Source organism: Astyanax mexicanus, chromosome 23 (genome assembly GCF_023375975.1).
Source record: "Astyanax mexicanus isolate ESR-SI-001 chromosome 23, AstMex3_surface, whole genome shotgun sequence".
Classification (NCBI taxonomy): domain Eukaryota; kingdom Metazoa; phylum Chordata; class Actinopteri; order Characiformes; family Acestrorhamphidae; genus Astyanax; species Astyanax mexicanus.
Window position 1 is genome coordinate 18,552,908 of NC_064430.1, and position 15,378 is coordinate 18,568,285.

General features: G+C 39.5%; 1 protein-coding gene across 2 annotated transcripts in view; it reads right to left on the bottom strand.

Moving 5' to 3' along the window:
• Nucleotides 1-332: 332 nt before the first annotated feature.
• Nucleotides 333-15,378, bottom strand: part of si:ch211-246m6.5 (von Willebrand factor D and EGF domain-containing protein) — a 99,888-nt gene continuing 84,842 nt past the window's right edge. For both annotated transcript variants that reach the window (XM_049471255.1, XM_049471254.1), the window contains exons 25-35: nt 15,027-15,246; nt 13,498-13,593; nt 13,180-13,275; nt 10,720-10,815; nt 8,766-8,861; nt 6,264-6,359; nt 5,861-5,956; nt 5,638-5,733; nt 4,787-4,882; nt 837-934; nt 333-649 (exon numbers count right to left, since the gene is read on the bottom strand). In XM_049471255.1, the coding sequence (XP_049327212.1) occupies nt 629-649; nt 837-934; nt 4,787-4,882; nt 5,638-5,733; nt 5,861-5,956; nt 6,264-6,359; nt 8,766-8,861; nt 10,720-10,815; nt 13,180-13,275; nt 13,498-13,593; nt 15,027-15,246 (1,107 nt within the window). In that variant the 3' untranslated portion in view covers nt 333-628. The remainder of the gene's footprint in view (nt 650-836; nt 935-4,786; nt 4,883-5,637; nt 5,734-5,860; nt 5,957-6,263; nt 6,360-8,765; nt 8,862-10,719; nt 10,816-13,179; nt 13,276-13,497; nt 13,594-15,026; nt 15,247-15,378) is intronic.

A 15,378-nucleotide genomic window follows, 5' to 3' on the forward strand; every position in this document is an offset into this window, starting at 1 on the left:
CACTGACAGTAATTATCCCAATATGATGTGTTTGAAGCTTCCACCACCATGTTTTAAAGACATGTTTTTTAGTATCTGAGTCGAAACACAAATGCAAATGTTTATGTATATCTGATTAATATATGAATTTCTGTAACTATATAGAACCATCTCAAGAACCCATAAAAGCAACTCATTGGTTCTTTGAGATGGCACTGTTCTTAGTAGAACCATTGCCTTCACTTAGGGACCCTTGACAAACCCTGTATTAAAGAATGTAGCAAACATGTCTTATTATATAATAAGTAGAATATTGTTATAGTCTGTGGGTGGAGTTTCATTAGGGACAGATATTAGCTTAGATAACTAGACATGATTTTTATTAATAAAAAACAACAACAAACAAACAGACAAACAAACAAAAACAATGACAGAATATTTGGGTTCCGTCTGGGTTCTAACCATGTGAATTCAAACTTTCTAAGAACCACAAGACATTACAAAAATGTACAAAATCTGATACCCTTATATATAAATTAATATCTGTGATTAGGCTGCACTTATTTACAAGTGAGATGCGCTATCTGGGTCCGGTTGCTAAGCACCAAGGTGTGGCCAGTGTCTTCACTACAGGCTCCTTCCTCTTCAATCAGCCGTGATGAATGGAAAGCTGGAAAAAGTTTTTTTTTTATATATATATTTTATTAGATCTTCTGTAAATGGGGAACATTAATTTTACATATAAAATGTATACATTCCTTCACAACTTTAATGAAAAGAGATTTAAAAAAACACTAAACTTCACTCAGAATGGCTCTGTTGTATTATGCAGAAATTTTGATAAAGCTGTTAATTACCTTTTTATCACAGAGCACGCCCGTGTATCCCGTCCTGCAGGCGCACACGTTAGGTCTAATGCACCGACTCCCAAACGCACACTTCTGCTCACAGATCGCTGCAAAATCATCCCATAATTATAACATTAATTAATCATTACAGAAATTTACCACTCATCAATCTTTTTACCACAGTATTAAAAGGTATAGGTGTTTCTAATAAAGTGGCCAGAGATGAAGCACAAGAGTGTGTAGGTATAGATGTTTCTAATAAAGTGACCAGTGATAAAACACAAAAGTAGATAGGTGTTTCTAATAAAGTGGCCTGTGAATGATAGCACTGTGGAACGCTGTATTTGTAAAAACGCAAAGCTGTAGAATTGAGACACGCCCCAGTTTAGATTAGCCTTCAAATGCCCTTGTGTGTGTTTACATTGACTGAACAGTAAAGGATTTAGTGCTGTCCACACTCAAAGCCCATTAGGACATTAATGGACTCCAATAAACAGGAGGAATGAAGAAGAATAAATAAACGCAGGTGATCTGTCATATTTACTGCGGATCGTTAATGGGAGAGGATGATGCTGAGGGTCGGTGTTTGAGGAACGCTGCTTTTCTCCGGTTTTATCTGAAACGTTCCCGGCGGGTTTGGGTCTTGGCATGCAGAACGGCACGCGAGGCTATTAGAGACGCTTAATTAAAACCAAACATAAGCAGTAAACAATGTGGCCAGCAATAGCGGAACACACACTCACACACTTGTAGAAAAGAGTAATGGTGTTCTCAGTTGAATGTGTTATAATTAAATATAATTCTATTCTAATGTCAAAAGCCAAAACAGTGAGTCATACCTCAGTGTCAGACACTGCATAAGCAAATAAGCAAATGAACAGTTTTCAGGAGAGAACTCTGTAAAGATTAACATCCAGTCCTGAATTGACATTAAAAGAAATGTCAATTGAGCCGCTAATGCTAATGCTCCTGAAATTCGGTAATCTAAGTTTACTGTAAATAAACGAAAGTGATTTACTCACCCAAACAAGGAGAGAAATCTGTAAAGATTAACATCCAGCTTTTGATTAGCATTAAAAGAAATGTCCATTGAGAACTGTTGGAGCAGTTAGCCGCTAATGCTAATGCTCCAGAAATTCGGTAATCTTAATTTACTGAAAAAGAACGAAAGCGCTTTATTCTCACCCAAACAAACAGTTTTCAGGAGAGAAATCTGTTTAGATTAACATGCAGCGCTCAACTGGCATTAAAAGAAAGTCTTTTTTTTATTACAGTTTTGTTTACTTAGCTTAGCTTTACCTAACTTAGTTAGCTAACCCCCACCCCACCACCACCCAGCGACGAGACCTGCTGAATTAGAAGTTCCTTATAGTTTCTTCCATTTTTTTTTCTATTGCACCAACAGCTGTCTCTTTCTCACCCAACGTCTTACTTATGATTTTTTAACCAATTCCAGCTGTATGCAGGTCTATGATCTTGTCCCTGACATCCTTAGAAAGCTCTCTGGTCTTGCCCATGTTTTAGAGGTTAGAGTTTGAATGATTAATTGAGTCTGTGGACAGGAGTCTTTTATACAGGTGACATGAATTTAAGGCAGCTGTCTTTAATGCAGGTAACGAGTTAATTAGGATCGTCTATTTGGTCTGTAGGAGCCAGAACTCTTACTGGTTGGTAGGGGATCAAATACTAAAAACGATTTCTCTCTGCAAAATGCTAAAAAATATATATAATTTATACAAATGTGATTTTTTGGGATTTTATTTATGACATTCTATCTCTCACTGTTAAAATTAACCTACTGTATTTTTTTGCACTATATGGTGCACATAAAATTACTTAATGTTCCCCAAAATTGACAGTGCACCTTGTTTTGATTCAGTGCGTCTAACATATGTGTTATCTTATGAGTAGCATATTAGCATTAGCCGCTAACCGCGATTTTCCCGTTCAGTGGTAAGTATCATCAGCCTGTAGCCTGCAGCTAACCCTGGCTAGCACTGCTGGAGCGGTTAGCCGCTAATGCTCATGCTCCAGAAATTCAAATACCTAAGCTCACTGATGTTCATTGATATAATATAGTGCACCTTAAAGTGCAAAAAAATACAGTACCCTTAAAATTACAGACTGTTTAAGTCTTTGTCAGTGGGAAAACTTACAAAATCAGCAAGGGATCAAATAATTATTTCCTTTACTGTAGATGCGGTTCTACTCCGGCATGGAGCTATACAGGGGTTGGACAATGAAACTGAAACACCTGGTTATAGAGCACAATAATTTATTGTCCTGACGGACAGTTCTGGTGGAAACAGGAGAGTTGAGGTGCATGCACATTAAATTCTGCCGTGATTTGAATGTGGTTGGTCCTTCTTGGTGGTATGCTGACATTACCCTGGATACCGTGGCTCTTGATACATCACAAAGACTTGCTGTCTTGGTCACAGATGCGCCAGCAAGACGTGCACCAACAATTTGTCCTCTTTTGAACTCTGGTATGTCACCCATAATGTTGTGTGCATTGCAATATTTTGAGCAAAACTGTGCTCTTACCCTGCTAATTGAACCTTCACACTCTGCTCTTACTGATAAATGTGCAATTAATGAAGATTGGCCACTAGGCTGCTCCAATTTAGCAATGAAACCTCCCACACTAAAATGACAGGTGTTTCAGTCTCATTGTCCAACCCCTGTAAGTGATAAACTATTTCATATTTCAAGTGGTTATATTAACCAGCATAACTTCTAGCCTTTATGGCGCAGGTTAATGCAGGTTTATGCAGGTTTGGTGACCCATTACTTGGAAATATGACACATGGTGCTACTCAGTCTACCAGATCTGTGTGTTATGATTCGAGTGAGTGACATAGACAGACACAGGAATAAAAGAGAAAGAGTGCAGTTTCTCTTTAATGCAAGTGATGCAAGTAATGATGCAAGTGGAGCGGTGGCGGTTGCAATAGAAACTGCAGTGCCGCATGCTGGCATAGCAATGCTTCATCACTTTATGTTAGTGCAAAGGGGATTTGTGAGTTAATATTTTGTGTATTAAACTGATAAACATAAACAGATACAGCTCTGGAAAAAAATTATGAGTTTCTTTGATTTTACCAAATTAAAAACCTCTGGAATATAATCAAGAGGAAGATGGATGATCACAAGCCATCAAATCAAACTGAGCCGCTTGAATTTTTGCACCAGGAGTAGAGGCATAAAGTTATCCAAAAGCAGTGTGTAAGACTGGTGGAGGAGAACATGCCCAGATGCATGAAAACTGTGATTAAAAAACAGGGTTATTCCACCAAATATTGATTTCTGGACTCCTAAAACTTTATGAATATGTTTTTTTCTTTCGCATTATTTGAGGTCTGAAAGCTCTGCATCTGTTTTGTTATTTCAGCCATTTCTCATTTTCTGCTAATAAATGCTCTTAATGTCAATATTTTTATTTGGAATTTGGAAGAAATGTCGTCAGTAGTTTATAGAATAAAACAACAATGTTCATTTTACTAAAACATATACCTATAAATAGCAAAATCAGAGAAACTGATTCAGAGTCAGAAGTGGTCTTATTTTCTCCAGAGCTGTAGTTTTAAGACTAGTCTATAGTCTATACTTATACTAATAGTATTATCGGATAATATATAGTTGGGACAGAGCCCTTAGCTCTCATAGATCCAGTACTGCTTTGATAAAGTCAGATAGGAATATGACCCCAGAATAAAAAATGAATTTTATTGAATTAAATGAATTAAAATGAATTGCAGACTGCAGCCGTATCAGGTCTATAGTAAGACAGATCAGGGAGGTCAGTCTAAGTGGAGATAATTAGTGAGAGAGCAGAACAGGCTGACCTCAGGCCAGTTTCTACACACTTAACTACCTCACACATTCAGATTAATGATATTTTGTGAGGAAGTGCATATACTGAATAAATATAATTACAATTCAATTACTGTACTTACGTGTTTGGCACAGTGTTCCCTGCCACCCTGGACTACAGTGGCAGGTGTTCGGTCCCACACACTCTCCTCCGTTCAGGCACTTCTGCAGGCAAGTCGCTGCAATAGAGCATAGAACAGTCTGTTTTCTGTGATGAACATCCAAACAGATACAGCCTGTTTTCTCAAATGATTTAGCCTGTTTTCATAAACATGCAACATGATTTAGACTTTTTCTTTAACCATCCAATCAGATACAGCCTGTTTTCCTAAACATGCAATATTATTTAGCCTTTTTCTTTAACCATCCAATCAGAAACAGACTGTTACCCTAACTGGCCAATCTATTCAAAATACAGATAACTATTCAAAATACAGATTTGATTTACTATCAAATCAGATACAGCCAGTTTCCTTATCTATCCAATCAGATACAGGGTGTTTTATTAACTATCCAATCAAATGCATATTGTTTCCGTAACCGCCCAATCAGACACAGAGTGTTTCATTAACAACCCAATCAGATACAGGATGTTTCATTAACCATCCAATCAAATACAGGCTTTTTTTATTTACCACTTAATCAGATACAGGCTGTTTCATTTACCGTCCAATAAGATACAAGCTGTTTCATTAATTATCCAATTAAAGAAGTTTGTTACTTTAACCATTTAATCAGATAGAGGCTGTTCCATTAACTAGCCAATCAGATACAGGCTGTTTTATCAACCATCCAATCAGATACAGCCTGTTTCACTAACCATTCAATCAGATCAGATACAGGCTGTTTCATTACCCATTCAATCAGATGCATATTTTAATGACACTGCTGACGGTTAGCGTTAGTTTTTAGGGTGTGTGAGGTTTATACTCACGTTTATCACACCGCCTCCCTCTCCAACCCGACACACAGTCACACACACCCGGACCCACACACCTGCCGCCGTTCATACACACGGGCTCACACACACCTGCAGAGGAGAAGAACAGCATCAGCATCATTATTCCACCAGAACTTCCACAAAACAACAACTTCACACATCTTCACTTTATCTATCTATTCAGCACTGCTGTTATTTTTATACTTGTGTTACTCACTCTTCTCGCAGTGTGTGCCGGAGTAGCCCTGAGCACAAGAACACACACCTTCACGCACACACACACCACCGTTCTTACAGGCGGGACTGCACACAGCTGAGGAGAGAGAGAGAGAGAGAGAGAGAGTTTGCTTTAGAACTGAACAGAACTGAACTAACAATGAATGAAAATGATTTAAATGTAATTAAATTGAAGAGTACTACACTGAAGTGGATTTAATAAAATACTGATAAAAACAAATGTTACTTGATTTAACTGAATCAAACTGAATTGTACTAGATTTAACAAAAAAAGACTCTAAATTAAACTGAATTAAATTGACTCAAACCTAACTGAATTGAACAGTCTGAAAGTGTGTGTCTGCATGTGTGTGTGTGTGTGTGTATGTATGTGAGTGCATTACCATTTTGACACTGTGCTCCATAGAATCCGTGTTGGCATGAGCAAACATTTGGACGGACACACACACCACCGTTCACACACACCGGGTCACACAGTGCTGCAGAAACAAACACACATGCACACAAATAATAATAATAATAATAATAATAATAATAATAATACTTGTATTATTTATTTTATATCTTATGCTTTCACACGCACTCATATGCAATGTTTTGTGCACTGCTGCCACAAATTTTATTTTAATTTTATACACTCTATACATTTATACACAAATGGAGTGTAAAAGGTTTGTATGATACATGATTAAAACAGAAAAATATGGCAATAAAAATGAAAGGTAAAACAAATAAATAAATCATTATTAATTGTTAAATATGGTGAGGGCGAACAAATAATTAGTTGATTAATGATTTTGAGCCTTTCCCAACTGTTCCTCTGAAACACTCTTTGTCTGCTTAGTTATGACTACTTTTATATACTACTAAAATACAATAATAACAACATATTTATGACTAGAAAAAGGCATATTGCAATGATGTTTAAGTAATACCCATGTGGTAGCCATGGTATTGTAAGGGGGTTGCTAAGGGGAGGCTATCCTGTTACTAAAAACAGGTGCTCTGATAACACAGGTTACTAGGTTATCACTAGATTGTATCTATGAAATTGCTACAATGCTATGGCATACTAGGTTGCTATGCTGCTAAAATACTTATGCAGAGCACCTAGCAACCTGTTATTGTACATCATTACATTAATGGCTTATTACTAATACAATATTATAGTAAATGATAAGGCAGATGTTTAATTAGTCCAATTATGTTAGATGCCTCATTATGCCTCATTATCATCATTCTGTTTATGTGTTATTATAAACAATCAAGTGGTGGGGCTTTGTTTCCCCGCTGTGTTTTCCCCCATAAACGTATGATTAATGATATATCAGTCAACCAGACAGGCCAAAGAATGATTACAATCTGGTGAAGACATTTCTGGGAATCCCCTGCTGTGTGTGGGTGAGCATTATCCTGCTGAAAAATGCCAGTTGGAAGTCACGTGTTGCTACAGGAAGTCCTGAACACAAAGTGGTATTAAAAAGTTTGAGCACCTCTGATATTTTTTAGAATTGATCTTTAAAAATGTATTGGTTGTTCGGATCAGCATTGTCTGTTAAATATATAATATAGCAGATGAACACAGTAATATTTGAGAAGTGAAATAAAGTTTATAGGATTTTCAGAAAGTATGCAATAATTCTTTAAACAAAATTAGGCAGCTGCAGAAATTTGGGCACCCTTGTTGTTTTATTGATTTGAATATCTTTAGCACTAATTATTGGAACACAACATTTGTTTGGTAAGCTCATTGACCCTTGACCTACATACACAGATAAATACAATTATGAGAAAAGGTTACGGAGCCAATTGCAAGATTTTCTCCTCTTTGCATCTTCTCTATACAGTGGCAACATGGGAGCCTCAAAATAAAACTCTGAAATGACCTGAAAACAAGATTGTTTAACATCATGGTTTAGAGGAAGAATACAAAAAGTCTCAGAGATTTCAGCTGTCAGTTTCCACTGTGAGGAACAGAGCGAGGAAATGGAAGATCATAGGAACAGTTCTAGTTAAAGCCTGAAGTGACAGAACAAGAGAAATCTCAGATAGTCAAAGGAGAAGGATGGTGAGAACAGTCATATTCGTTAACTAAACACTGATCTAAATCTACTAAAGCATTCATGCAGAGGAACAAGTACAACATTCTGGAATGATCATCTCAGTCCCCAGACCTAAATATAAAGCAGGCCGTTCATGATCAGAAACCATCAAACCTGACTGAACTGGAGATGTTTCTTAAAGAAGAATGATCCAAAATATCTTCAACCAGAAGTCAGACTCTCTTTGGAAGCTATAGGAAGAGTTTAGAGGCTGTTATTTCTGCAAAAGGAGGATCTACTAAATTTTTATGTATTTTTTCTGTTGGGGTGCCCAAATTTATGCACCTGCCTAATTTTGTTTAAATAATTATTGCACAGTTTTTGTAAATCCTTTAAAATGTTACTTTTCGAATATCACTATTTTTATCTGCTATATGATATATTTAACTGAAATTACTGATCCGAACAACATTTATAAAGGAAACTCATAAAATTAAAATGGGTGCCCATGGTTGAGCTGTATCCGATAACTCCAGCTGGTATTTTGTGCATGTGGGAGATGTTCAATAGGGCAATATTGCCCTAATATTGTGAGTTTGTGTGTGTGTGTATTTGCAGGGTGGGGAGGGCTACTATTATTGTATCAGAATGGGCCACACACACACACACACACACACACACACACAGACAAACACACTTTTCCGTCTGAAAAAAATGACCTCCACTTTCACAGTGTCAGCCAGAACAGAGGACACAGACACACACACACTGAGTGTATGATGGATTTTACAGAAAAGGTCCAGAGGTCCTAAGGGGGCTAACTAAACACACACACACACGCACCTGTCTCACATGATGGTCCTGTCCAGCCTGGATGACACTCGCATTCATCAGGTGACACACACTTGCCGCCGTGCTGACAGTGACGGTTACACACCACTGAGAACACCAAACACAAACATGTGTAAAACCTCATGTGGCCACTAGGGGCACAATAACCACAGTGATGTAGCTACATATAAAAAAATCTGTTCTGAACAAATATAAAATACGCCAATAGGGAGCAGTGTTTTACTGCTTGCAGGTTTTGAAGGGTTCATATGAATGATCCCTGTTGGTAGGACCTGTTCCTTTTACTGATGCTTCATTCTTGATTCTGCTGATCTAAATCTTATGGCAATAAAAATGCTTAAAAAGAGAGAGGTCAAGAAAGTGTTGCAGTGTTGCATTCATGAGGACCTCTTGCTGTGCATGGGTGAGCATTATCCTGCTGAAAAATGCCAAATGGAAGCCAATAATGTGTGCCCTCTTAAAGTCTGATAACAGGGCAAAATGTCTTCAAATCCATCATAGAGTCATATCTAACAGCCAACAATATCTCACCATGAGGTACACTACCCAAAAGTCCTCTAAAAGTCTTTTTATAGGGCAGCAGGGGAGGCACTTTTACACACTCTTTTAGACCCAGTGTGTAACCAGACCCTACCTGCAATCATTTACATATCTGCCTGAGGCATAAATGTATCCTAAGAATTGCATATCTTTTGTCAATTGATGTACTGTATTTTTTACACTATAAAGCGCACTTAAAATTCTTTCATTTTCTTAACAATTGTCAGTGCACCTTTTAATCCGGAACGCCTTATGTAGGAATTTTACCAGTCAGGTTGTAAGGAGCAGTAAAGCCATTTTGCTGAAGTACAGCATTATACAGGAGTTTTAGTTTAGTTTTCCAGAAGTATTAGCATTAGCTACTAACCGCACTAGCTCTTTAGCCATTCAGATGTGAGTATTATCAGCCTGTAGACGGCTGCTAACTCTGGATAACACTGCTGGAGCAGCATTTGCTTCTAACTGCGCCGGGTGCTAGCTCTTTGGCTGTTCAGAGGTGAGTATTATCGGCCTGTAGCCTGCTGCTAATCCTGGCTAGCACTGCTAGAGCAGCATTAGCATTAACCACGCTGAGGGCTAGCTCTTTTGCTGTTCAGAGATAAGCATTATCTGCCTGTAGACTTCTCCTTACCCCGGATACCACTGCTGGAGCAGCATTAGCATTAGCTGCTAACCACAGCGCTAGCTCTTGCTGTTCAGAGGCGAGTGTATCAGACTGTAGCCTGCATGTTTACCATGTTAAAACAAGCGACAAACTGCTAGTTTGGAACACTCAGGGTAGCTCTGTTACCGCTAGCGGTTAGCTGCTAATGCTAATGCTCCAGCTTTAGTGGAAATCTGTAAATCTAAGCTTAATGTAAATAAACAGAAGTGCTTTACTCACCCAGAGGAACAGAAATCTGTGTAGATTAACATCCAGCGCTAGTTTGACTTGTCAGACTCAGCTGAAATGTTTTTTTTTTTTTAAGAAGTACAGTTTTGTTTACTTATCTTAGCTTAGCTTTACAGGTCTCACACTTACATGGTGTCATCATGGTCACTATGTAAATGCATGGTGACACCCCATTCCTAATTCTAGTTACTAGGGTCGCATAAAATGTGCTTTATAATCCACTAAAAATATAGAATCAAATAAAATAGACCAGAAAAGAGACGTGTATTGATAGTGTGCCTTATAATCCAATGTGCCTTAAGTGTGAAAGGGCCCTCAGGGAAGCTAAACTCAGAAGAAGATAGAACTGAATCCTAGAATGCATTTTTCCTTTCTTGACCTGGATTTAACACCTCTTCTGGTGAGCAGAACTTGAGAAGAACTTTGTCGCAAGTGGTTGATGTGGGATTCCAAGGTGGTTGCTATGGGCTTGTATGGCTGTATGCATTAATAATGTAGTTTATTTGGACTCACTTGTTTCACATCTTCGTCCGACCAAGCCGTAGGGACAGGAGCAGGTGTCCCGACCGACACAGGAACCACCATGCAGACAGGGGGAGCTGCAGAGAGCTAAACACACACACACACACACAAACACAGACACACACATATATCAAACACAGTAATGCATCACACACTCACTGGTCCTCATAATTCTTAGAGCCTGGTGCACCAAAGCCCACAGAGCTAAAACACAGCACTTCATCAAACACTGCAACACCACTGGTGTGTGTGTGTGTGTGTGTGTGTGTGTGGTCCGTAACTCTTCATCATCACAGAACGCATTAGGAGCAGCAGGCTTGAGGTGGCCGCCCATATTTCACAGCGCTTCAGGAGAAAACACCCAGAACAAAACAATAAAGACAACAATGGAACACCTAAATCACACTCATATATCACACCTACCTACACACACACACACACACACACACACTTTTTTAGAGATTATTACAAAGGAACTCAGTCTGGGCAGCAAAGAAAACACAAGCAGCAACACACCAAAGGCAGTTACACACTCCCCTGGCCAATTTATCAGAAACACCTCCCTTTGGTTAGCTTGGTAGGTGTAACTACTAAAGTGGCCAGTGATGAAGCACAAGAGTAGGCGTTTCTAATAAAGTGGCGAAAGAAAAGGTGTTTCTAATAAATTGGCCAGTGATACAACACAAGAGTAGGTGTTTCTAATAAAGTGGCCATTAATTAAACACAAGGGTAGGTGTTTCTAATAAAGTGGCCAGTAATAAAACACAAAAGTAGGTGTTTCTAATAAAGTGGCCAGAGATGAAACACAAGAGTACCGTATTTTTCGGACTATAAGGCGCACCGTATTATAAGAGGCACTATCAAAGAACGCCTATTTTCTGCTATTTTTCCATACATAGGGCGCATCGCATTATAAGGCGCGTTAAGTGACACTAGAAAGGGTGCCTATATCAAAGTGAACAGGGGTGGCGCCATGTTTCCCTTCCCCCACCGGGGGTGGTCGCTTGCCGGTGGAGCGTCTCAGTATACAAATCTAGCTATTTCAAAGTCAAACGAGTGCTGGATATTAATCTACACAGATTCCTCTCCTGAAAACTGTTTATTTGGGTGAGTAACGTGCTTCAGTTTATTTACAGTAAGCTTAGATTTCCAGATGTCCACTAAGGCTTGCTGCACCAGCGTTAGCATAGCTATCCGCTAGCACGCTAGCTAGTCACCTAAACTAGTAAAGTTAACCCAAACTTAAACGACAGCGTTACACTGAGTAATCCTGCGTGTTCTGGTAAGACAGTGAGATATTAGCTAGCGATTCGTCCCCCGTAGCTTGTTTTAACACGGTAAACAAGCAGATTACAGGCTGATAAAACTCACCTCTGAGAGAGTTAGCGCTTAGCATCTAGCTAATGCTAGCCAGGCAAAGCAGCACAGACTTACAGGCCGATAACTCACCTCTGAACGGTGAACGCTTAGCGATTAGCATCTAACTCTAATAATACTGCTCCAGCAGTATTAAAAGTGCTAAATTTAGAAAATACTGATCTCTGAACAGTGAAAAAGCTAGCTAGCTAAGCGGTTAGCATCTAGCTAATGCTATTGCCTGCTCCAGCCTCGGAGCGGCACGGCTCTGCACGGAGTGTGTGTTTACTGCTCCTTACACCTGACGGTTAAAATTTAGATAATACTGATCTCTGAACAGTGAATAAGCTAGCTAATGCTATTTGCTGCTCCAGCCTCGGAGCTGCACGGCTCTGGACTCTGTATAGCACTGAAACTCTGTATAACGCTGCACGGAGTGTGTGTTTACTGCTCCTTACAACCTGACGAGTAAAATTTAGATAATACTGATCTCAGTGAATAAGCTAGCTAGCTTAGCGGTTAGCATCTAGCTAATGCTATTGCTGCTCACCCTCCGAGCTGCACGGATCTGGACTCTGTATAGCACTGAAACTCTGTATAACGCTGCACGGAGTGTGTGTTTACTGCTCCTTACACCTGACGGGTAAAATTTAGATAATACTGATCTCTGAACAGTGAATAAGCTAGCTAGCTTAGCGGTTAGCATCTAGCTAATGCTATTGCTGCTCAGCCTCGGAGCTGCACGGCTCTGGACTCTGTATAGCACTGAAACTCTCTATAACGCTGCACGGAGTGTGTGTTTACTGCTCCTTACAACCTGACGAGTAAAATCCATACAAAAGGCGCACCGTATTATAAGACGCACTGTCAATTTTTGTGAAAATTAAAAGTTTTTAAGTGCGCCTTATAGTCTGAAAAATACGGTATGTGTTTCTAATAAAGTGGCCAGAGATTAAACACAAGTGGTTAGTGTTCCTAATAAAAGTAGCCAATAATAAAGTAAAACAGTAGGTGTTTCTAATAAAGTGGCCAGTAATAAAGCACAAGAGTAGGTGTTTCTAATAAAGTGGCCAGTGTGTAAATATGTAGTCTTACCTCTCTCACACAATTCTCCATGATAGCCTTCTTTGCACTCACACACTCCGGGAGCGATACACTCTCCTCCGCTCTGACATGCCGGGCTGCAGATGGCTGTGGATGTGACACAATAATGGCTGAGTGTGAGTGTGTGTGTGTGTGACAGAGGAGGTCAGTGTATCCTCTCTAAATGTACAATGAGAACACATGAGTGTGTAAGCATGTGTGTGTTTGTGTGTTTAAACCAAGTGTGTGTGTGTGTGTGTGTGTGAGTGAGTGAGTGAGTGAGTGAGTGAGTGAGTGAGTGAGTGAGTGAGTGTGTGAGTGAGTGTTTACCTGTTTGGCAGTCCAGGCCGGTGTATCCTTGTTTGCAGCGGCAGGTGTTTGGTGCTGCACACTCCATGTTCCTGGCACAGGAGTGCCTGCATACAGCTACACACACACACACACACACACACACACACACAAACACACAAACACACTGAAATTAGAAGCAACACATACTTTACTGCAAACGAGCCTGCACGTCATTTTGATTTGGGACGCTTCTACAGCACTGAAAACCTGTATTTGCATCATGTCGCTGTGATGTTACATTAAAAGTTGCTAACTGAGACTTCTAAAGTGTTGAAAGTGTCGAAATCCTGCTGCTAACATTAGTCAAAAGTGACTAACTTTGGGACACTTAATAAAGTTAGTAGTGGTATGATGCGTCTAATACACTGCTGGATATACATAATGATTAATTTAGGCTCCATTAGGGGCTAAGGGATTTTAAACGGTAAACTCAGTAAAGGATTGTTTATTAGCTAATCAGTTGGATCTGGTTGAAAACACAATTTTAGGGCAGGGATCAGGGTTAAGAAACTGCTTTAAACTACCAACATTAAGTACTGTACTACATTCTGGCTATCCGCTACATCCAGCTTCTAGATAACTAGTTAGCTAAATGCATTTTCGTTCATTATAGCTCACAGTAGGTCCTGCAATCCTAAATTAATAAACACAGTTTGAAATGAAATAGTGATTTGCTGATCAGGTACATAAGGGCAAACTGAACATTACATATGTAGTTTATTTTTTCTTAAACCTTGACTCCCTAATTCCAAAGTTAAGATAATTCACTCACACAGCTGTAGTGGGTTTAATCTGTGAGTTTTGATTCAGAGACGTCTTTTTTGGTCTTTTTAACCAGCTATCAGAAACATATAAGCACAGTTTACATGGTTAGCTCTGTTACATTTCTTTTAGAAAAATCACCGTATATCCATATTTGGTTTAAAATCAGCTTCTGCTGGACCCCGTTTCTAAATCACACAGCGAGGCAGGGGCTTCCCCCCACCAGCACACCGACTCTCCTCCGCGAGCCACAAAACCAGCAAGCTGATTGGCTGTTTCTACTGAGAGGCGGAACTTAATTCCTACACCGTCTCCATGATAGCCGTTAAGAGATTTCCCATTGACACACAGCAGTCACTGACTAGTCATTAAATAGTACATTAATAGAGTTGAGCGAAACAATAAAAAAAATTGGGGGGTGGACAAATCCAAATCCAAATCCACCTGTTTCTAATATTTTAATCCCCCGGTTCCTACGCCAATGAGCCTCACCTCTACAGCAAAGAAATTGTAATGTTTGCCAATGGCTACTAGCATCTATACATTTATTCAGCAATAAAGCATTTATACTTCTTTAGCACTGTGACACCTCTGCAGGGTTAATGCTCAGGTTTAGCATAGTGTATCTAACCTCAGTCTATGGAAACAACTCTGTTTAGCACAGTGTAGAAGTGCTCTGAGACTACGAGCCACTCACTAATTGTAGCTACACAGTTCTAAATCCCAGTTTAGGATGGTTTCTTTACCTCTGCATGTGCTTCCGTCTCCAGTGTAGCCTAATGGACACCGGCCACACCTGAGAGACCGCTCCCCTATGCACTGCACACCTGGGAAACAGATGACATCCCCGCAGATCACCCCCCTGCCCTTCACATGTGCAGGTACGAGGTTCCGGCTGTGCTGGGTGCTGGGGTGGATGCTCATAGCCAGAGAGTGGGTCTGCTTACCCACAGTGGTGAAGGATGCCTTCAGGAGTGATCAAAAACAAATATGTTAATAACTAGACCTTAAAAGTGCATAAATGTAGGTTTTGTAATATACACTGGGGTGGAGCTACTGAGGGTTCAAGACACCTTATGCCAGGTTCAAACTACACGA